Source organism: Vipera ursinii, assembly GCF_947247035.1.
Source record: "Vipera ursinii genome assembly, chromosome: 2".
In the NCBI taxonomy this organism is placed as follows: Eukaryota; Metazoa; Chordata; class Lepidosauria; order Squamata; family Viperidae; genus Vipera; species Vipera ursinii.
The window spans coordinates 285,995,256-286,019,759 of record NC_139513.1 but is presented as its reverse complement, the minus strand read 5'-3'; the positions used below and the strand labels follow the sequence as shown (position 1 = coordinate 286,019,759).

At 45.8% G+C, this 24,504-nt stretch overlaps 1 protein-coding gene across 1 annotated transcript; it reads right to left on the bottom strand.

The window, feature by feature from the left end:
• Nucleotides 1-21,145, bottom strand: ST8SIA5 (ST8 alpha-N-acetyl-neuraminide alpha-2,8-sialyltransferase 5; the record flags this gene model as incomplete). Its single annotated transcript, XM_083353535.1, has 7 exons — nt 1-1,047; nt 2,194-2,286; nt 7,666-7,778; nt 12,005-12,149; nt 13,265-13,351; nt 15,000-15,092; nt 20,985-21,145. 7 exons carry the CDS (start codon nt 21,143-21,145, stop codon nt 579-581), a joined length of 1,161 nt encoding a protein of 386 aa, XP_083209661.1. The 3' UTR covers nt 1-578.
• Nucleotides 21,146-24,504: the final 3,359 nt, after the last annotated feature.

Below are 24,504 nucleotides of genomic sequence, written 5' to 3'. Positions count from 1 at the left end.
GAGAAAGAAAGAAAGAAAGAAAGAAAGAAAGAAAGAGAGAGGGAGGGAGGAAGTACAAAAACGATGCTTCTGACACTGAAGCCTCTCAGGAAGCCTATCCTGAATCCCAACTGCTTTGCAAAACAGCCCACCTGGATTTCCTGTTTCTCAGCTGCCATCCCAGAGATGAAATGCTGAAAGCCCAGTAGCGATGTGCTGTGTTTCCACTGGGAAAATCTTGAGCTAATGTGCTTTACTTGTGGGAGGCTCCAAGGCAGGGGGCTCATTCCCACAACATTGAGATGGGCTTCCCCCCCAAAAAAAGACAACAGCCCAACGTGTCTGGCGAGCGGAAGAGGGTGGCGGGACCCCAACTCCGAAGGAAAGCAAAATTAACCCGCCGAGAAACCGAAGCTCGAATATTATTGCATAATTTTCTCGAAGCATTAAAATCCGCTTGGACTGAGCACCCGGCCCAACTTATCCCACCCGCCAACGACTTTCCCGCTTCAGAATGTGGCAAAGGACCCCAAAACACCTATTATTTCACTTTTTAAAAAAATGAAAAAAAAACCACTAATCCATCCGTCGAATGGGGATCAGGAGTAGCTGCAAGCGTCCGTGTGGACTCTTAAAACCCCCCTGCCGTGCAGGTGGAGAAAGTTGAGCATCTCCGAAGGCATCGCATGAAATCCGGGCCGAGGTTTGACGTTGTCGTAGTAATGGTGAGTGATGAATATCCCTGAGGGGTTCATGGGGAAACCCCAAAACCCGAAAAGGTGGACCTCCTCGCACAGCTCCAAGGCGGCCGTCGCCAGGATCAGCCCCGTCGTGACGCGCTTCGCCCGCACCCCTTGCGTCAGCCAGTAGCGCGAGACGTTGGCGAGATACTTGGGGTGGAAAAAGTAGACGGCCTTCTTGGATTGAAAGTCATCCAGGACGTACCTGACCCTGAGGGAGACGTCGGTGTTGTGGGTGTTGTAGAAGGCGGGGAGCAACAGGGAGGCGTTTTCGTACACTTTCAGGACTTGGTAGAAAGGCCTCCTCCATTTCTCCAGCCTCTGGAACCTGTCGTGAGGGGAAAGATCGAAAACTCAGCCGTCGGCCATGATAAAAGGGCGTGACAATTCAAGAGTCTTACATTGGCCCTCTGGGGATCGGGGAAGAAGGCATCCTCACAGGAACGTCAGCTGCCTCAGAGGCGTAGAAAGAGGAAGGAAAACCAGCCATTGTGGGGGGTTTTTTTGTCAAATGGCAGGGGTCTGTTTTGTTTTGTTTTTCTTAAGATCCAATTCTGGAGCCCTCTGGGGACTGGAGGTTTGGCTTCTGAGTCAAGTTCCAGCAGCTATAACCATCAGGAATAAATGTTAAAATAAATCTCCATACTGTTCTCCTATAGTTCCAAATATAGATGAGGATGTAACACAGAACAGATGGAGACATCTTAGGAAGGAAGGAAGGAAGGAAGGAAGGAAGGAAGGAAGGAAGGAAGGAAGGAAGGGAGGGAGGGAGGGAGGGAGGGAGGGAGGGAGGGAGGAAGGGAGGGAGGAAGGGAGGAAGGGAGAGGGAGGGAGGGAGGGAGGGAGGAAGAAAGGAGGGAGGGAGGAAAGAGGGAGGAAGGGAGGAGGGAGGGAGGGAGGGAGGAAAGAGGGAGGAAGGGAGGGAGGAAGGAAGGAGAGAGGGAGGAAGGAAGGAAGGGAGGAAAGAGGGAGGAAGGGAGAGAGGAAGGAAGGAAGGAAGGAAGGAAGGAAGGAAGGAAAAATAAGGAATGAAAAAGAAAGAGGGAGGGAAGGAAGGAAAGAAGAAAATAGGAAGGAAGGTAACAAAAATGGGGAGGGAGGAAGGAAGGAAAAATAGGAAGGAAGGTAAAAGAAAGAGGGAAGGAGGGAAGGAAGGAAGGAAAGCTAAGGAAAGGAAGCTAAAGAAGGGAGGGAGGGAACGAGGGAGGGAGGAAAGAAAAGCAAAGGACAGAGAGAATGCTGAAGAGAAGAGAACACGCGTGGGCTGAAGCCCACATGCCTCCTTTCAATTCCACGCATTTTCCCTGAGGACTAGGAGGCTGAAAGGATTCTTGTTCCCAGTTGCTATGAAATTACGCCGACCAGAGCCGGCAAATGCTTTGCTGGAGCGCGTAACAAGAGAAGGCTTCCTCTGTCAGAGGGCTGCAAATTTCACCCAGACTCGGCAGGCAAAGGAGGCTGGGAAACTACTCACCTTTCGGTAATGATGCTCGGGTTGACCGTCACAACGTTGGTCTTCACACCGACATCTGCAATGTATTTCCTCGATACGGGAGGCAAATTGCATCTGCAGGAGAAATGGCAGCGTGGGAAAAGATCTTAGGCTGTTGTGTTGTTCTTCTTCCAGCTGTTGCCCTCCCCTCCCTGTCCAAAACAAACGCCGTTTTACGCAGTGCCAAAAACAGGCGACCGAGCTCTGCCACAAGACCCGATGGGGACCTCAAGGCCTTTGTGTTTAAGACGAAGGGACTTATTGATCTATTTCCATTCAGAAGTTGACCAACTTTTCATCTCCACCCCGAACCAACCAATTCCCATCGCCCAGTACGCTCACACAGAGAGGGCCTCCTCAGGGTACCGTCGGCTAGACAATGTCGGCTGGCGACCCCCAGGGGAAGGGCCTTCTCTGTGGGAGCGCCAGCCCTGTGGAACCAGCTCCCCCCTGAGCTTCGGATGGCCCCGGATCTCCGGTCCTTTCGCCGCGGCCTCAAAACACTCCTTTTCCACCTGGCTGACCTGGACTGACAGGCATTTTAATTATGTTTACAATTTTTAATTTATTTTTAATTTTAATTTATTGCACAGAGGCCTTTAATTTAAATTTTATCTTAATTTCTGTACTTATTATATGTTATTGTTGTTAGCCGCCCTGAGTCCTTCGGGAGATAGGGCGGGATATAAGTCCCATTAATAAAATAAAAAAAAATAAAATAAACTACAGACGGGTCTGGGCAGCTTAAATTTTAAACGATAAGGAACATTAAAATGGAGGGCCGAGGATCTCCAGAAAAAAAAAAAGACATAAAAACGCACACCGAAAACAAACAAACGAACAAACAATGGGATGTTAAAAATAAAAAAAACATATATATATATTTTTTAATACAACAAACAAATAACCAATGGGAGCTCAAAAGTCATCCTATCCTCAAGCCTGGAAGAGCCAGATGTTCAAGATTTCAATCTTCCGTAAGTGTCCGTGAGATTCAAAGGGAGTTGACTTTTGTCTGCTTGTGGCTATGTAAGGATTCTAGGCTGCTCCCTCTTTTGACTCCTCCCCCAGGTTCTGCTACTCACTTAAACAGGAGCCAGCCGTGGGCTGCAGCTGCCAAAAAAGCCAACACAGTGCTAGGCTGCATTGACAGAGGGATAGAATCGAGATCACGTGAAGGGTTAATACCGCTTTACAAGGCCTTGGTAAGGCCACACTTGGAATCCTACATCCAGTTTTGGTCTCCACGATGTAAAAAAGATGTTGAGACTCTAGAAAGAGTGCAGAGAAGAGCAACAAAGATGATTGGGGGACTGGAGGCTAAAACATATAGGGAAGGGTTGCTGGAATTGGGTATGTGTAGTTTAATGAAGAGAAGGGTGAGGGGTGACATGATAGCAGAGTTCCAGTATCTCAGGGGCTGCCCCAAAGAAGAGGGAGCCAAGCTGTTCTCCAAAGCGCCTGAAGGCAGGACAAGGAGCAACGGATGGAAACTCATCAAGGAGAGAAGCAACCTGGAACTAAGGAGAAATTTCCTGACAGTTGGAACAATTAACCAGTGGAACAACCTGCCAGTAAACAAGAGCCACATGGAATCTAAGCCCCTCAAAACAGCTAAATAAATACCGTAACAGTTAAGTCTCAAATCTACAGTATGCAGAATCTAACTGCCTTAGATGATTAAATACCTCAAAGTATTGACATTGCCCTGGGAAATTGTACCGTAGGTATTTTGAATAAAATGATCACAATCTAGGCTTTGAGATTTATTTTTTTCCATCTTCATAATTATAATTTCCTTATCACAGCCCTTTCAACTGCATGATTTGAATTGTGTCTTTCTAACCCATCCGAGTGTCTTCTGCTTTTTTTTTTTCATCCGCACCAAACAGCTGGAAGCTGAATTTGTAATCAAGGCAAGATTTGCAGAAACTAAAGTACAAGATATAATTAGAAATCCTGCTTTGTCACTCATCTCCATGCAGAACACATTTTTCTTCTTTATTTTATTTCATGATGAAGAATACATTTTGCCAGTTGGGTCTAGTGGTTAAGGCACCAGGCTAGAAAGCAAGGGACCGTGAGTTCAAGTCTTGCCTTAGCAACGAAAGCCAGCTGGGTGACTTTGGGCCAATCACCGGGAGACTGTGAGTTCTAGTCTTGCCTTAGCCATGAAAGCCAGCTGGGTGACTTTGGGCCAATCACCAGACTGTGAGTTCTAGTCCTGCCTTAGGCATGAAAGCCAGCTAGGTGACTTTGGGCCAATCACCGGGAGACTGTGAGTTCTAGTCTTGCCTTAGCCATGAAAACCAGCTGAGTGACGTTGGGCCAATCACCGGGAGACGGTGAGTTCTAGTCTTGCCTTAGCAAGACTAGAGACAGTAATTGCAAATCTTACAAATCTATTATTCTGTTCTATATGGAACACATACTGTACAAAATATGCTTCAATGCATGCAATTATCAGAGGGTCAATACTGACCAGGACAGTAAATTCATCAATCCAAATATAATGTCCCAAATTATTTTAGCATGTGGAGGATTCCTTGAACTTTTGTTCCCTTGTCCACTCTTGTTTATCGGCCATTGATCTCGGTAGGAAAAAAACCCAATGAACACAGAAATAAATTGGTTTGGACAATTTATTTGGGCTTAAAGGAGAGGAAAATAGATAGAAAGGCAATTAAATTAACGTTCTGTCCCAGCTGCTCAACCCTGCTGAGATACATGGCTCCATAATCCTGAGCCAACAGTCAACCATCAGGCCAATCCAACTAAACAAGCCATATCCCTCTTGCGTAACTTGGCTGCGTTTCGGAGAAAATAAGAAAAAAAAATCTTTTGCCTTCAGGTCCCAGCTTCAAACAACACCAGCAAAAATGACCTGAAATGGATCCAAGAATTAATTTTGTCAGCAGAATCAGCAAAGGTTTCCTGTCCTTTTTTTCTTTAATGGTGCCCTAAATCCCTACTTTAACAATCTCGGAAAAATTAGGGGGGCCTAAAGCTAAAAACTGAGATGTAAAGCTAATGATATTTTTCTAAAAATATTTGGAAGTCATTGCATACACTTTATGTTTTGGGGTTGTTTCAATGACAAATTCTGAATCAAGGGCAGGGGTAGGCAACCTCGGCTCTTTTATGACTCGTGGACTTCAACTCCCAGAATTCCTGAGCCAGCCATGCTGAGGGGAAAGGGAGAGGTTTCCAAGCTGAGCCATGCTGGCTCAGGAATTCTGGGAGTTGAAGTCCACGAGTCATAAAAGAGCCGAGGTTGCCTACCCCTGGCCTAGGCCTAGGCCGCTTTATGTCTTGTGGACTTCAACTCCCAGAATTCCTGAGCCAGCCATGCTGAGGGGAAAGGGAGAGGTTTCCAAGCTGAGCCAAGCTGGCTCAGGAATTCTGGGAGTTGAAGTCCACGAGTCATAAAAGAGCCGAGGTTGCCTACCCCTGATCAAGGGGCTAGAGGCAGGAAAGCAGAAAAGCAATAAACGTCAAAATCTGTGGGTTTTTTTTTTTTAAATGGTGGTGGTAGAGATCATCTACTGTGGCCGTTTACTGTTCTTTTTTCTGCTCTTTTGCTTTTAAAGAATGAATCAATTTGCAGCTATAAAGTTTTCTACCGTTTTCCACTATTTAAAAAGTCAAAAACATTGACATGAAGCATGTAAATTCACACCGTTTTCTTATCCGTGCTCATTTTTGGAAGAAGAAAAAAAAATCCGATTTCCCTGGTTAAAGAGCGCTAGTCCTTATGAATTCATTTATTTTTATTTTTTTATTTTATTTTAATTCCATTTATATCCCGCCCTTCTCCGAAGACTCAGGGCGGCTTACAAGCTTAGCAATAGCCTTCATTCTATGTATATGCCTGCTTATTAGGGCTTTCATACACCCCCAAGCGGCATTATTACAAAGTCAGCTTATTGCCCCCAACAATCTGGGTCCTCATTTTACCTACCTCGGAAGGATGGAAGGCTGAGTCAACCTTGAGCCTGGTGGGACTCAAACCTGCACTAATTGCAGGCAGCTGGTGTTACTTAAGGAGGCATTAGCCCACTGCTCCACCAAGGCAATTCATTTCCAGTTGCTCCTGACTACATAAGAGCTCAGTGAATAAACGGTGAGAAAAAAGAACTAAAAAATTGCCCGTACCGTTATTAGCAACAATATCTTTATGGGAGATGAAAACATAGTCCCTTCCTCATATAACAAGATGAGGCTGGAGTACACCTGGGATAGGCAACACAGTAATGATTTAAAACAAAGCTTTAACTCAAACTCTACTGTTTCGAGATATGGGCGTATTCTTTGTAATCTGCTGAGCTTTGTGCAATATTAAATTGCAAAGTAGATAGTTCTATGTATATTTAGAACATAAGGACTGGAACAGTAAGAAATGGGGAAGGGAAAGTAGCTGATGGATGCGGGTTCCAATGTACAAGGGTATATGTGGAAAGTTAGATGGGGAAGAAATGGAGGCAGTGACAGATTTCATTTTCCTGGGCTCCAAGATCACTGCAGATGGGGACTGTAGCCAAGAAATTAAAAGACGCTTGCTCCTGGGGAGGAAAGCCATGGCAAATCTAGACAGCACACTAAAAAGCAGAGACATCACCCTGTCAACAAAAGTGCGTATAGTCAAGGCTATGGTCTTCCCAGTTGCAATGTATGGCAGTGAAAGCTGGACCATAAGAAAGGCTGAGCGCCAAAGAATTGAGGCCTTTGAACTCTGGTGCTGGAGAAGACTCCTGCGAGTCCCTTGGACTGCAAGGCGATCAAACCGGTCAGTCCTAGAGGAGATCAACCCTGACTGCTCTTTAGAAGGCCAGATCCTGAAGTTGAAACTCAAATACTTTGGCCACCTAATGAGAAGGAAGGACTCACTGGAGAAGAGCCTCATGCTGGGAAAGGTTGAGGGCAAGAGAAGAAGGGGACGACAGAGAAGGAGGTGGCTGGATGGAGTCACTGAAGCAGGAGGCGTGAGCTTAAATGGACTCCAGAAGATGGTAGAGGACAGGAAGGCCTGGAGGAACGTTGTCCATAGGGTCGCGATGGGTCGGACACGACTTCGCAGCTAACAACAACAAAATGTTCAGCAGATCAGCAGGTGGTCAGTAAAAAGTCAGCAGAAGTCAGCAAAAGTCAGCGGACCATCTGACTACAGTCTTAAAACAAGAAAGGGTATAAAGGGTTGGGACTGGAGCTGATTGATTTGCCACTGGCCTATAGCTGCCCTGATCGGAACTGCTAAGTCACTGGACCTCATTGCAATGGGTTGCTAATGTAAGTGATGTGGTGATGTTTGCTTATGTTCCAAATTATTAGCGAAATAAACCTCCGAATCTTAAAGTAAGAATGATTGTTTTGTGCTGCTGTCTCTTGTCTTTTTCATTGGGTTTTTCCACGACAACTGTACATGAAAATGCAAGGGCGATCACAATGGACAATTACCGTAACACAAAATCGGCACTGTCGATCTCCTGACCACACCCGCTGTTCTTCAAAATTCCTCCGTTTCCAACCACCGCACATTTCTTAAACTGGGAACGAGCATAGGGCATCTCCTGGACCAAAAGGGGAAGAAGGCAAAAAATGAGGAGCAATTCTTGGAAAACTTGTTCACGTTTCTCTTGGGAGAAAGGACGAGAGATGTAAACCCTGTACAGGTACAGCAGCTGGGCAGTGCTCTGCAAATGTAAAAAGCTGCTTTGGAGCAGGGGTCCCCAACCTCGGGGCCGCGGTCCGCTACCAGGCTGTGGTCTACTGTCCACGAGACAGGCTGGCCAATGCACGGCCGTGGACCCATTTGCGCATGCGCGCGGGGCTAGCGGTGGCGGCTAGCGCCTGCACAAATGAGGCCACTAGCGTGCACGGGGGTTGCACGGCCCATTTGCGCCTGCACGCAGTTGCTAGCAGCGGCACCTAGTGCCTGTGTGCATGCACAAATGGGGCTCCTACAGCTGTGCAGGTTGCGCGGCCTGTTTGTGCATGTGTGCGGGTGCTAGCAGTAGCTAGCGCCTGCATGCATAAACAAATGGGCCACTAGTGCCATACAGGTGCACGTAACCACGTTTGCACTCAGGTCCGTTCGTGCGCACATGCACACACACAAATTTCCCAGCTGTTCCCTTTTCCGCCGGGCCACTAGCATGAAAAGCTTGGTGACCTCTGCTCTGGAGCACATAGTTCACACCCACCCACAAACCTTTTAAAGCAGCTGCCTCTTTTCCTGAGAGGCCTTAGGTCAGGGGTGTCAAACTCAATTTCATGGAGGGCCGCATCAGCATTGCGGTTGCCCTCAGGGGGCCGGGTGGGTATGGCCAGGGTGGGCGTGGCCTACTGGGTGGGCGTGGCCTACTGGGTGGGCATGGCTAGAGTGCGTATGGCCTACTGGGTGGGCGTGGCCAGCTCTACATCGTTCGCATCAAGGGTGCCTGTGGGGGGACCTGGGCAGAAGTGGGACAGATCTGAGGGTCTCTGGCAGAAGGAGGGTCTCTGGGCCAGGGCCAAGGCAGTGGGGGCCGTTCCCTCACTCTTTCCAGGATGGCTTCGCGGGCCACATGAAACAACTTCGCGGGCCGGCTCCGGCCCCCAGGCCTTGTGTTTGACAAGTCTGCCTTAGGTGTTCTCTGTAGCCTGAGAGGCTGACCCTGAACGCTGCAAACTGTAATTTATAATGAGTCAGAAGGAGAGAGGGGGCGTACAAAATAGACGTGTAAAAAAATTCATATTATTGTTACTGAATATTAACATTTAACTGGAATTATTATCGATTCATGTGTTCTATTTCAATAGGCCTGCAAAATGCAACTCTGGGCAGCTAACGTACGGTAGGATTGAAAACAAAGCAAGATGAACGAGAAATGTAAAAGATCCACAACACCACAAGCTAAAATAGCAAACCAAGACCTAGAACAGGGGTCCCCAACCTAGGGGCCACAGCCCACTACCGGGCCATGGCCTACTGCAGGACAGGCTGGCCAGTGCGCGCACTCACCCCTACTCGTGCTAGCACCTGCGGACCCATTTGCACAAGCATGCAGGGTTAGTGCGCGGAGGTAGCGCCTGCACAAATGGGACCGCTAGTGCACACGGGGGTTTGCGCATGGGCACAGTTGCTAGCGGCGGTGGTTAGCACATGCACGCATGCACAAATGGGGCCGCTAGCACCATGCGGGTTGCGTGGCCCGTTTGCCTGCAGCTGTGTTTGTGCGTATGCACACATAGATTTCGCAGCTGCTCCCTTTCCTTCCGGTCCGCCAGCATGAAAAGGTTGGTGACCTCTGACCTAGAAGACAGCATACACAATTAAGCCCAATTTTTTTCCTGCTAAGCAAGACAATTGTTCAGTGATTTTTGCCCCATTTTACGACATTTTTGCAACAGCTGTTAAGCGGACCCTTGCAGCTGTTAAATTAGTAACAGCGAATCTGGTTACCCCACTGACTTTGCCTGTCGGGAGGCTGCAAAAGGTGATCACATGACCCTGGGACACAGCAAACGTCATAACTATGAGTCAGCTGTCAAAGTAATCGGTGGAACAACCTGCCTCCAGAAGCTGTGAATGGTCCAACACTGGAGGTTTTTAAGAAGAGACTGGACAGCCATTTGTCTGAAACGGTGTAGGGTTTCCTGCCTGAGCAAGGGGTTGGACTAGATGACCTCCAAGGTCATCACTCTTGTAGGTGATTTCTGCAGCTGACCCAATCTTAGAAAAAGATGTGGCTGTTCCATCACTGGAGGTTTTTAAGAACAGATTGGACAACCATTTGTCTGAAATGGATCTCCCAGGGGGTTGGACTAGAAGACCTCCAAGGTCCCTTTCAACTACGTTGTTTTGTTATTCTGCTTGAAGTTTTATTAGTGCTCCTGCAGATGCCAAATCCGATTTGAGATTGAATCCAAAATTCTCCAAAGGCCTTTTAGTTTTTATCCTTTCAATTCCCCCTGCAGCCTTCCATAATTGATACCTGCCACATGTCTTGAACAATGATACCTATCAATCATCCAACATTTAATGCCAACTCCAGCCAAGTTGGGGGAAAGCATCTTTTGAGTCACGGCACTCCTTCTGTGGAGCGCTTGGTCTATCTCAGAGTCATTCTGAAGCCTTATTATTTTTTCAGGAAACCAGTTTGAAGTAGCTTACTGATTATTTTTTTCGTAAAGAAAATTTAACTACAAGTTTAAGAACTTTTAAAACATTGTGTCAAGGCTGCTAACATCGGATGTTTTTGCATTGACGACAGATGGAAGTGTAGCCATCTTTTCCCTTTCACTTTTAGAGTTAGATGATGCTGGGAGGGGGGAGACGTGAATGAGAGTCCAGCTAGACATAACAACACTAAACCTAGCGTGAGAATCAAGGTTACTGAGCCCAGAGCCGATAAAGAATTGGTGGGCTGGACAGTTGGAGAGGAAGCCCGCGCTTCAAGCTAATTAGGGAATGTGATTTATGACTGTTACTTGAAGGAGGGAATTGCACTTTGATACGAGGTGCACGAGGGGAATTCAGTTTTTGGCTTCGATTATGTAAGTGTCGATATTATGCTACTCAAATAAAAGATTCTTTAAAGTAAACAATGCCTCGGGGTTCTTTTGAAGAGTTTCATCTGTCGGAACCAGGACACATTGATTCTGGAAAGATGAATATGGACTAGCCCTGCGCACATGCGCAAACGGGTCTGCGGGCGCTAGTGCGAGTAGGAGTGAGTGCACACACACACACATGCACACTGGCCAGCCTGTCCTGTGGCCCGGTGGCCAGTAGGCCATGGCCTGGTAATGGGCCACGGTCCATAGTTTGGGGACCCCTGTAATAGGTGACAAAGTTAACATGTACAACATTTCTGGATAATCCCCTGCTCTCCCAAGAGCTGGAGAAGTAAACTTGCCTCTCTAGCCATCCAGTTAACCATGGAGGCAAAGGTATTAGTCAGCCTTCTGCCACATGGTCAACTACAATGAATATAATAAATCCTTTTTCCCCCCGGGTAGAAGTCTGGAACCCAAATGCCAAACAGCAGGGAACTAAATGTTAGATTCTGGAGAACGATTGGAGTTCTCTAACTGACAGTAACTCAGGGGTCTCCAAACGTGGCACTTGTGGACTTCAGCTCCCAGAATTCCTCAGCCAATCATGCTAGCTGGGGAATTCTGGGCGTTGAAGTCCACAAGTCTTAAAGTTGCCAAGTTCGGAGGCCCTTGAGGTAACTCAGGGGAAAAGACGAAGTAAAATTCTAAATGAGTCCAAAATGGACAACGCGCCAGAGGTGAAAAGCAAAGGAAAGACTTTCTTCGGAAGATGAAAGACGGGTTAATTAAAGCCCTGGTGCGAACAATCCACAGTTTGCTAAATAAACCCCAGTAGACTGGGGTGACACTACACCAAAAGTGAACAAATTCCACGATCGCGTCATGTAGAGTCTGAACTACAGTGGATCAAGTCTCCCGTCAGCCGCAACCTGATTCGATGGCCTTATTTAAATTATGTTGATTGGTCATTTTCCACATGGGTAGGATACCGCTCTGAGGTGATGTGCTAAATATAAATTATGCTGCCTCTCTCTCGATGTGCAGGATTGAGGTGGCAGATGGCAGACCGATCAGAGCAACTATGAAGCAAATCACAGCAATACACGGGAGTCAAGGTGACTCACTTAATATTTATTTCAGGCCCTTGCTCACTTTTCACAGCTGCGACAAAATCCAGGCACTGCCTTTGCATCCAACCGAGCGGGATCAGATCTACTTAGGGAGAATTATTTTTAAGTCAACAAAGCTACCACACCTTAGGAAACATTCTGAATACTTCGATGTTGATGTGGAAAATGCCGCTGGTGTCCACCTCGTACTTCAGGTCTGTTCCCAGGGGTGTGTTCTTTTGTGTGGTGAAGAGGAAAGCTGGTGCGTTGCAGCATCTGGACAAAGTAGACCTGTGTGAAGAAGCAGGAAGGATACATATGAATCGTGGTGGCGCAGTGGTTAGAATGCAGTATTGCAGGCTAAGTCACTGCCCACTGCCAGGAGTTCGATCCTGACCGCGGTTCAAGGTTGACTCAGCTTTCCATCCTTCGGAGGTCGGTAAAAGGAGAGCCCGGATGGTTGGGGGGGCAAAATGCTGACTCTGTAAACCGCTTAGAGAATTTACTATCAAGCGGTATATAAGTCTAAGTGCTATTGCTATTCCTTCCTTCCTTCCTTCCTTCCATCCATCCATCCATAATTTTGGTCACCATACTTCAAAAAAGATGTTGAGACCTTGGAAAAAATTCAGAGAAGAGCAACTAAGATGATCCAAGGCCTGGAGATTGAAACATACAAAGAACGGCTGCAGGACTTGGGTTTGGCCAGTCTAGAGAAAAGAAGAAATAGGGGGGACATGATAGCAGTTTTCCAGTATTTGAGCAGCTACCCCAAAGACGAGGAGGGGGTCACGTTATTCTCCAAAGCACCAGAGGGAAGGACAAGAAACAATGCTTGGAAACTGACCAAAGAGAGAAGCAATCTGGAATTATGGAGAAACTTCCTGATAGGGAGGACAATTAACCAGTGGAACAGCTCGCCACCAGAAATCATTTTAAGAAGAGACTGGGTTTTAAGAAGAGACTGGACAGTCACTTGTCTGAGATGGTGTAGGTTCTCCTGCTTGATCAGCAGGCTGGACTAGAAGACCTCCAAGGTCCCTTCCAGCTCTATTCTATTCAAAAGTCCCAACACATTTAAACGTCCTATGTGGGAGGAGACACAGCTCAGAGGAACCACCATCGGATTCAGTGGCTTGGTCCTGTGATAAAGCATGGTTTGCTGAACACATCACATTGGCTGGGTCACTGTTCCTATATAGTCTGACTGGTTTTAAGTAAATTACAGCCAGGCAGATTTGTTCACAGTAGTAGAAAAGAAATTAATTTATACCTCTGCCTGGAGATGAAAAACAGTAAACCTCCAATCAACAATTACCCGTTCTCGCTTTCTAGATATCGTTTGGGGCTAGGGAATTGATCAGGTTTTCTAAACTCTCTTAGTCCCACCTTGACCCCCATCTCACTTGAAGAAGTTGGCCTCCGTGATATTCATCTCCCATTTGCAGATCTGAAGATTCCTCCACCTTTCAAACATTTCGGTCTGCTTCGCTCTAGAACAGGCAGAAAGAAACGGTCCCTTCAGAGCTGAATTCCAAAGGTAGCAGAAGCTACACCCCGGCTTTGACAACAACAATGCAACTTGGTACACACACACACACACACACACACACACACTTCTGAAGCAAAGAAAACCACAGGATTTCTATCTATCTGTCTATCTATCTATCTATCTATCTATCTATCTATCTATCTATCTATCTATCTATCTATCTATACCTATATCCATATCCATCCATCTATATCAACATATACATATATATCTGTATCTATATCTCTATCTCTATATTTTTATATCTCTATCTCTATCTGTCTCTCTCTATGTGTAAGTGTGTGTGTGCATATATGTCTATATCTATATTTTATATCTCTATCTCTACTCTCTACTTACCTATCTATATCTACATATGCATATGCTTGTCCGAGAACATCTCCATGGTCATGTGGCCGGCATGACTAGACGCCAAAGGCGCATGGAACGCTGTTCCCTTCCCACCGGAGTGGTCCCTGTTTTTCTACTTGCATTTTTACGTGCTTTCGAACTGCTAGGTTGGCAGAAGCTGGGACAAGTATATAGAATTTGAGTTATCAGGGCAACGTTTCGACGAAATCTCATCCGTCATCCTCAGGCTGGTGACTTCAGCTTCGTTCTTCTGGGAGAAGTGTGTGATAGTGGCTGTTTTTTCTTCTTTTTTAAACTGCCAGAGGGGATGTGTGCTGTGGGTGGAGGCTTGATTGTGTCTCTCTCTCTCTCTGTCTGTATGTATCTATATCTATCTATCTATCTATGGATATGGATATGGATATGGATATGGATAGATAGAGAGATGTAAATATATATATATGTCTATATCTGTTTCTCTCTATATTTTTATCTATCTATCTAATCTAATCTAATCTAATCTAATCTAATCTAATCTATATATGTATGTATTTCATATCCTGTGGTTTTCTTTGCTTCTTTTGCCTGTCAACAAAAGAATATTCGCATAGCAGGTGGGCAAGCCTGCTGACTGGACACAGGGAACTGGTGGGTTGTCCCAAGTCCAACCCTCTTCGGTTCTCCATTCCTCCTTTGAGAACTAGCCCATTGGAAGAACTTGGGGAAATGTAAGAACTGTCCTGCCAATCTTGTCTTCAAGACCTCATCCGTGGTTCCAGAACAGCAACAATCCTAGAAGATGCAAGTGGGAGCAGACTGCATATGAGCTGACTTACACCTGCTGTTGGTTCTACCTCGCCGTTACTCACCAACCCTGACGGGAAAACTTTACACATTTGGAGCATCCCTTCAAAGTGTAAACTTGAAAACACCCTTTTCTGGACAAAAAGGTTGGATTCTGCCACCCCATCGGTTGAGAAAGGCCTAGGCCAGGGGTAGGCTATCTTGGCTCTTTTATGACTGGTGGACTTCAACTCCCAGAATTCCTGAGCCAGCCATGCTGAGGGAAAAGGGAGAGGTTTCCAAGCCGAGCCATGCTGGCTCAGGAATTCTGGGAGTTGAAGTCCACCAGTCATGAAGGGGCCATAGTTCCCCCATGCTGGCTCAGGAATTCTTGGAATTGAAGTCCATGAGTCATAAAAGAGCCAAGGTTGCCTACTCCTGGCCCAGGAGAAAAGGAATGAATGGGTCCTACTTACACCGTCAGAACCTTCAACGCCATTATTTCCCGCCTTAGATCCACACATTTTGTAGAGTTGTACTCAAAAGGACCGTCATAATATTCAAAGTACCTGAGGAAGAACAAATGAGACACAAAAATAAATGTCAGGCATCATCTTCACACAACTGGGTGCACTTTCCAAATACGTCTGTCGACCAATCCCGTAAGTCCCACTCATATAACTGTGGTTTGTAGAGCATGTAGTCTCAAAAAAGACATTGAGACTCAGAGTTCAGAGAAGAGCATCCAAGATGATCAGGGGACGGGAGGCTAAAACATACAACGGTCGGAGGTATTGGGTATGCCCAGTTTAATGAAAAAGAAGGACTAGGGTGGACATCATAGCAGTCTTCCGATATTTCAGGGGCTGCTACAAAAAAGAAGGGGGAGTCAAGCTATTCTCCAAAGCACCTGAAGGCAGAACAAGAAGCAACAGATGGAAACTCACCAAGGAGAGAAGCAACCTAGAACTAAGGAGAAACTTCCTGGCAGTGAGGAGAATTAACCAGTGGAACAACCTGCCTCCAGAAGCTGTGAATGCTCCAACACTGGAGGTTTTTAAGAAGAGACTGGACAGCCATTTGTCTGAAACGATGTAGGGTTTCCTGCCTGAGTGGAGGGTTGGACTAGATGACCTCCAACGTCCCTCCCAACTCTGTTACCCTGCTATTCTGTTGAGGAGGAAATAGACAGGCTACATAATGAAGAAACACACACACACACACACACACACACCAAAAATGCAGCAGCTTTGTTCATACGAGTTCTTCCTTTGGTTACCAAATTAACCCCCTTTCTGGTGTTTGCAGAATGACTCAGTTTGCAAGAACGGCTATCCAATGTTTTAACGCTGCAATCCACGTGGAATTGTTTCGATTCTGAGAGGGGTGGCCAATAAACCTGATTGATAAATAAGTGAATAAATACGGGCTGGATCTGAACCACCGGTTAGCAAGAACCTTCCCCGGCGTCCTGCCTGCTGGGCCAACTCTGCCATCATTGTGCGTTATACAAACAAAGCTGGTGCTTTTACAGTCATCTGAATGACCTGCCACTGGTTAATTCATCTGCAGGGTAGCCCCAGTCGTGTGGTCCCAATTGAGCCAAACTTTCTGTTGCTAAGCGAGACAGTTGTTAACTGAGTTCTGCCCAATTTTGCGGCCTTTCTCGCCACATTTGTTAAGTGAATCACCACAGCTGTTAAATTAGCAACACGGTTCTTAAGCGAACTTGGCTTCCCCGTCGACTTTGCTTGTCCGAAGGTCGCAAAAGGGGATCACGTCACACACACACACACACACACACACACACACACTCACCCCGGGACTCTGCAACCATCTGAATTTTGATCACATGACCAGGGGGATGTTGCAATGGTCCTAAGTGTGAAAAACGGTCATAAGTCTCTTTTTCAACGCTGTCGTGATGTCAACACTGCTAACATCTGATGTTTTTGCTTTGACAACAAATGGAGAGGCAACCATTTTCTTCTTATGTTTTACTCTTAGAGTTAGATGAGGGGGGAGGGGAGGAATGTGCTTGAGAGTTTAGCTAGACATAACGATGCTGAACCTAGTGTGAGAACCAAGGTTATTGAAATAAGAGATGATAAGAACTGGAGGGCTGGAGAGATGGAGGGGAAGCCTGTGTTTCAAACTAATTGGGGAATGTGATCTATGACTGTTAATTGGGGGAGGGAATTGTGCTTTGATACCCTGTGATCAGGGGAGGGGAATTCAGTTCTTGGCTTCGATTATGTTAGTGCCGAGGCTGTGCTACTCAAATAAAGATTTTTTAAGATAAACAATGCCTCGAAGTTCTTTGAAGAGTTTCATGTGTCGGAACCAGGACATGTAACTTCAAACAAATGGTTGTTAAGTCAAGGACTACCTGTATTTGCTCCTAAAGAGATTGGGGGAAACTTGCCTTGAAGAATCTGGTGGGCTATTTGGCATATTCTTTTCCTGTCAGTGCAATCATGTCCACCTCTCACTGTCCATTAAACTAAATTAAAGTTAAATCAAATGTTTAATTTCCCACGTTAGCCTGCCGTTCTTTCAAGCCACCGACAGAAGTCTGAACAGCCCAGCAGCTGAGGTGTTTTACAAAATGACCATTGGACCATATATTTTTTTTAAAGAAAAGCGACTGGAGAGCCCCAGACAGTGATGGATAAGCAAAAAGAATTTTTCTTCCTCTGGCTCACCCACTCTGTTCAGCTTCTCTTTTTCTTTCTGTTCGAAGCTTCTTACACACACAAAATTGCAGTGGGGCTAATGAAGGGAGGGATGGTGCCCACAAAACAAAAACTATGCACATCAAATTCATCTGCTCGTTGGACAAAGTTTGACGTGCCCTACAACAGCCGGTCACAACAGAACAGATACACTCTTGTACAACTCCGTTCCACAATTAAAATGAACGAAGGCCAGGAATGTATGTCATTAACAAAGCAATCCCGGAAAACTCAACCAGTCGGAGCCAAGACTGGTTTTTCCTTGCGGCTCTATCAAAAAAGTAAAGACAATCTTGAAACTTTTACCGCTGTTTAGCACATGGATGCATGGATAAATACAAACAGGATCTGGTCCAGGTAGACACGTTCTCCACGTTTTTAAATATTCGTCCCTCTCAGAAAAAAATAACTGAGCGTGCAAATGCACTTTATTTTTCATAAATATGCAAGCCTGAGTTGCAAAAATCTGGCAGGCCCCTACAAGTAGTTCCTGATTTACAACCATTCATTTCCAGCATGGCTGGCTCAGGAATTCTGGGAGTTGAAGCCCACGAGTCCTAAAAGAGCCAAGGTTGCCTAGCCCTGGCCTAGGTCCTATTGCTTGAGCAGAGGGCTGGACTAGAAGACCTCCAAGGTCCCTTTCCAGCTCTATTCTGTTCTATATCATGACTAACTATAGATACACCTTGTCGTTATCACTTGAATAACTTTCACAACGATGTTCAAAAATATAAATTGTCCTTGACTTATGACTGTTTGTTTAATGACCAGACCGCTCTAGAACTACTCGGGACTCAGTTTTGAAGATAAAACGCCATCTCCGAAGTCATGTGATCACATCTTGGGACGCTGGGCAACTGTTCCACGTTTACGACGCCACTTGCAGCATCCCACATGATTTACGATGATTTTTGCCAGAATATATTTCCAGCTTCCTCCCCCCAAAAAATGCCCAAAGCAAAAAAAAAAGGGGGGGGGTTGCTTAGTGACCATTGCATTCATTAAATGACTGCCATGGCAAAGTTACTTATGTTTCTGGTATCTGTTCTCTCCTGGTGACAAGAGTTGGCCATTGTGCAGCTAAATTCTAAATACGCAACTACACATATGCGTGCCAAACAAGAAGGAGGAAGCGCTACCCTCACTCAGAGTTGGTGTTGAGTCACGTTATTACTCAGAAGCAATCCAAGCAAAGGTTCTGCTTTCTGGTTTTCATTTTGGAGACTTCAGTATGAAAAAAAGGTTATCTGCCATTTAACCTTTTCTGCCATCCCCCCCCAAACATGAAATGGAATGGAAGGGAATGGAAGGGAATGGAAGAGGAGAGGAGAGGAGAGGAGAGGAGAGGAGAGGAGAGGAGAGGAGAGGAGAGGAGAGGAGAGGAGAGAAATGGAAGGGACCTTAGAGGTCATCTAGTCCAACCCCCTGCTCAGGCAGGAAATCCTATACCATTTCGGACAAATGGCTGTCCAGTCTCTTCTTAAAACCTTCCAGTGTTGGAGCATTCACCACTTCTGGAGGCAGGTGGTTCCACCGATTAATTGTTCTGACTGTCAGGAAATTTCTCCTTAATTCCAGGTTGCTTCTCTCCTGCCTTCAGGGGCTTTGGAGACCAGCTTGACTCCCTCTGCTTTGGGGCAGCCCCTCAAATATTGGAACGTGGCTGCCATGTCTCCCCTTAGTCCTTCTTTCCATTAAACCAGACACAGGGAGGGAAGTTAGGGGCAGAACACCAGAAGTGCAAAAGCAATTTAGGGTTAGTACACGTTTCTGGCAGAGTTTGACCATGCTCAAAAGCGAGGCCCTTACAGTCAGTCCTCAAGTTACAGGAGTTTCATTTAGTGGCTGTCTGACGTTACAACAGTACTGAAAAAAGTGACTTATGACCGTTTTGGACACTTACGAGCACTGTAGCATCCCCCAGAGTTCCGTGCTCAAAATGCTTCCCAACTGACTCATCTTTATGACGGTTGCAACATCCCCGGTGTTTGTATGTGTGTATGTGTGACGCGGTGGCTCAGTGGGTTAAGACGCTGAGCTTGTGGATCAGAAGGTCGGCAGTTTGGCGGATCGAATCCCAAGTGCCGCGTAACAGAGTGAGCGCCTGTTACTCGTCCCAGCTTCTGCCAACCTAGCAGTTCGAAAGCACGTAAAAATGCAAGTAGAAAAATAGGGACCACTACGGTGGGAAGGTAACAGCGTTCCGTGCGCCTTTGGCGTCTAGTCATGCCGGCCACATGACCAGGGAGACGTCCTCGGACAAGCGCTGGCTCTTCGGCTTTGAAACGGAGATGAGCACCGGCCCCTAGAGTCGGAAACGACTAGCACGCATGTGCGGGGGAACCTTTACCTTTACCTTATGTGTATGTGTGTGTGTGTGTGTGTGTGTGTGTGTGTGTGTGTGTGTGTGTGAGAGAGAGAGAGAGAGAGAGAGAGAGAGAGAGAGAGAGAGATGTGATCCCCGTTTGCAACCTAGTGACAAGCAACGTCAGTGGGGAAAGCCAGATTCACTTAACCACCGTTTTGCTAACACAGCAATGGCAGTGATCCACTTAACAGCTGTGGAAAGAGAGGAGGCAAAACTCACTGAACAAACGTCTCACTTAGCAACAGAAAGCTTGGCGCAGTTGTCGTCATAGGTCGAGGACTACCTATATCCCCCTTTCTTCAGCAGTAGAGGACTTTTAAGGATTAAGGTTGAAGCCCTCTTGTCTCTCTATCAGGAGTGTCCAACCCTGGCCACTTTAAGACTTAGAACAGAACAGAATAGAAAAATAGAATGGAATGGAATGGAATGGAATGGAATGGAATGGAATGGAATGGAATGGAATAGAATAGAATAGAATAGAATAGAATAGAATAGAATAGAATAGAATAGAATAGAATAGAATAGAATAGAATAGAATAGAATAGAATAGAATAGAACAGAACAGAACAGAACAGAACAGAATAGAATAGAATAGAATAGAATAGAATAGAATAAAAGAGAGCTGGAAGGGACCTTGGAGGTCTTCTAGTCCAGCCCCCTGCTCAAGCAGGAGACCCTATACCATCGCAGACAAATGGCTGTCCAGTCTCTTCTTGAAAACCTCCAGGGATGGAGCATCCACGATTTGTGGAGGCAACTTCTGTTCCGCTGGTCGATTGTCCTGACTGTCAGGAAGTTCCTCCTTAATTCCAGGTTGCTTCTCTCCTTGATGAGTTTCCATCCATTGTTTCTCATCCTGCCCTCTGGTTCCTTGGAGAATAACTTGACAATCTCTTCTTCTTTGTGGCACCCCTCAGATACTGGAATATTCCTATCATGTCTCCGCTATTTCTTCTTTTCTTTAGACTAGCCAAACCCAAGTCCTGCAGCCGTTCTTCGTACGTTTTAGCCTCCAGGCCTTGCATCATCTTAGTGGCTCTTCTCTGAATTTTTCCCAAACTCTCAACACCTTTTTTGTGATATGGTGACCAAAATTGGCTGCAGTATTCCAGGTGTGGCCTTACTAAGGCTTTGTAAAGTGGTACTAGTACTTTGCACGATCTTGATTCTATGCCCATGGCTGGCTAGGGAATTCTGGGGGTTGAAGTCCACAAGTGTTAAAGTGCCCAAGGTTGAACACCCCTGCTCTACATGGAAAGAACGTGCCGCATCCACAAGTTACGATGCCTTCCCAGCTCATCCCAAGGGTCTGTCGCAGGGCCGTGCACCCTTCCAGGGCTGTGCCCCCATCTCTGTACCTGCTGCCTGGGCCACCTCCACTCCTCAGAGCTCCACCATCCATGAAATTGGAGCCGTTGGTCCAGTTCGCCTGTTCCTCATCCCTCTGCCAGCTAAAGTGCGTCTCACTAGCAAAGAAACAAGGTAATTGGTATCGCACATCACCATGGGTCACCACCATCCTTCTCAGCATCAGCTAGAGACAGGTTGCTCTCGACTGAACAACAGTTTGTTTACTGACCCATCAAAGTTACAACGGTCCTGAAAAAAATGTGACCTGTGACCAACCAGCATCCCCAAGGTCACGTGATCGAAATGAAGACGCTTGGCAACCGGCTCATATTTAGGAGGGTTGCAACGTCCCCAGGTCACTCGATCCCGTTTTTGTGACCTTCTGACAAGCAAAGCCCACGGGGAAGCCAGATTCACATAACAACCGCGTTGCTAACTTAACCGCTGCAGTGATTCGCTTAACAACTGGGGCAAGACAGCTCACACAATGGGGCAAAAATGTCCAATTTAATGAAGAGAAGGACCAGGGGGGACAGGATAGCAGTCTTCCAGTATCTCAGGGGCTGCCACAAAGAAGAGGGAGTCAAGCTATTCTCCAAAGCGCCCAAAGGCAGGACAAGAAGCAACGGATGGAAACTCATCAAGGAGAGAAGCAACCTAGAACTAAGGAGAAACTTCCTGACAGTCAGAACAATCAACCAGTGGAACAACCTGCCTCCAGAAGCTGTGAATGCTCCAACACTGGAAGTTTTTAAGAAGAGACTGGACAGTCATTTGTCTGGAATGGTATAGGGTTTCCTGCCTGAGCAAGGGGTTGGACTAATGACCTCCAAGGTCCCTTCCAACTTATTATTGTTATTGTTGTTGTTGTTATTAATTACATGATTCTGGGACATTGCAACCATCATAAATACATGCCAAGTATCCAAATTTTGATCCCTCGACTGCGGATATGCTGCAACGGCCGTGTGAAAAACGGTCATAAGTCGGTTTTTTTCAGCGCTGTTGTAACCTCAAGAGGATCACTAAATGAATATGTCTTTAAGTCCAGGACTAGTGGTACTGCCTTAATCAATGCAGGCAATCCTGGCTTAATGACTAGCTGCTTAGTGACCCTTCGAACTTATAGCCAACCTGAAAAAAGGGGACACACAACCCAGATCTGACGTTCCAACAGCTCACACACACACACACACACACACACACACACACACACACACACACACCAGCTCAGTCACATGACTGCACTTTGAGCACTGGGCAACACAGCCTCCTCTACAGCCATTTGCAGCGTATGTAAGTCGAGCATTACCTGTATAAGCCTACGTGGGAATATCTGGGGCAGAAGGGAAAGAACTGAGTTTTCCCAGGAAATACAGCTAAATGTAGATAAAGGCTGACTTCTTCAGAATGCAGAAAGCTGCCCCAGGAATTATCCAATACGGCTTCATTTAGCATTGCCCTGTATTTTGTATGAATGGTTGTCTGATCTCTTCTTAAAAACCTCCAGTGTTGGAGCATCCACAACTTCTGGAGGCAGGTCGTTCCACTGGTTAATTGTTCCAAATTCCTCCTTAGTTCTAGGTTGCTTCTCTCCTTGGTTAGTTTCCATCCGTTGCTTCTTGCCCTGCCCTCCAGCGCTTTGGAAAATAGAATGATACCACCCCCCCACACACACACACCAATGCTACCGTGCAGGGAAGTGAACGTGTAACATCTGCAAACTGCCTTCAGTCCGACATCACAGATTCAGGGTGTGTGTGTGATCTGTTCTCAGCACCTTTTTAATTTCATTAAGATATGCAGAGAAAAGAAGGAACATGAACTAAGGCAGGTGGGAAGAGAAATAATCAGATTGTACCAAAGGAGACTCTTTTGTAAATTTGCAGCTTATACGCAGTAAGAAGCTCTTTTAGGACCCGTAGAATATAGAATCGTAAGGCTGGAAGGAATCTTGGAAGTCTCCTAATCCAAGCCCCTACTCAAGGCAGGAGACCTTATACCAGGGGGGGTCTTCCAACTTGGCCCTTTTATGACTTGTGGACTTCAACTCCCAGAATTCCTCATCCAGGTGCCTGGATGAGGAATTCTGGGAGTTGAAGTCCACAAGTCATAAAAGGGCCATGTTTGAAGACCCCTGCCTTATACCATCCCGGTCAAATGCTTCTGCAGTCTATTTTTGAAGACCTCCAGTGACGAAGCACCCACAGCTCCAGGAGGCAAGCGATTCTCCAAAGCACCAGAGGGCAGAGAGAGTGCGACTGGTCCAGCGTTACCCAGCTGCTTTTCAGTAAGGCTCAGACCAAACTAGACATACTTGGTTTAAAGGTAAAAGTTTACCCTGTCCAATTGTGTCCATCTCTCAGGAGTGGTGCTCGTCCCCTGCTTCTTGGCCAGTGTTATCCGAAGACATTCCCGTGGTCCCATAGCCAGCATGACTATATGCCAAGGCACACAGGACGCTGTGTGCTTTTTCCACCGAAGTGGTGCCTATTCATCTACTCACATTTGCATGCTTTCGAACGGCCATGTAGGTAGGAGCTGAGGCAAGGAACGGCAGCTCACCCCATCATGTGGCACACCTGGGTCTCAAATCCAGCTGACAAGCTCAGTGTCTTTAACAGCTGAGCCACTGCATTTAGTATTTGGTACATAATATTTGGTATAATATACAGATTATATATATATATATATATATATATATATATATATATATATATATATATATATATATATATATATATATATATATATATATATATATATATATATATATATATATTTGTGTAAATTACTAACAAAGAATTAAAGGGAAACTGAGATGCATTTCTGACTTGTTAGTCGTCATCAGCCAGCTATACCCATGATGACGACTAACAAGTCAGAAATGCATCTCAGTTTCCCTTTAATTCTTTGTTAGTAATTTACACAAATATATGAATTGTCCGGTGTGACTACTGCCTGTTCGATAGCCTTCAAGATAGGCTGAAAACAGGAAATAAAGATTTGCCCCATGTTTGGGGCCTAGCAAGGTAATCTAAATAGTTAACATTTGAAACATATATATACATATATATATATATATATATATATATATATATATATATATATATATATATATATATATATATATATATACCTTTTGAGAAAATTCTACATTTGATGGCTAAAAACACCACTTTTTTTGCAGTAGTACCATAAAATTGTATATCAAAGGAAATATAATTTAATCAAGAATGTAATGCAATAACTTCTATGAAGGATTTGCTATTAGAATAGCACAGGGGTAGGCAACTTTAAAAGGGACGCGGTGGCTCAGTGGGTTAGGACGCTGAGCTTGTCGATCAGAAGGTTGGCAGTTTGGCGGGTCGAATCCCGAGTGACAGAGTGAGTGCCTGTCACTCGTCCCAGCTTCTGCCAATCTAGCAGTTCGAAAGCACGTAAAAATGCAAGTAGAAAAATAGGGACCACTGCGGTGGGAAGGTAACAGCATTCCATGCGCCTTTGGCATCTAGTCATGCCGGCCAC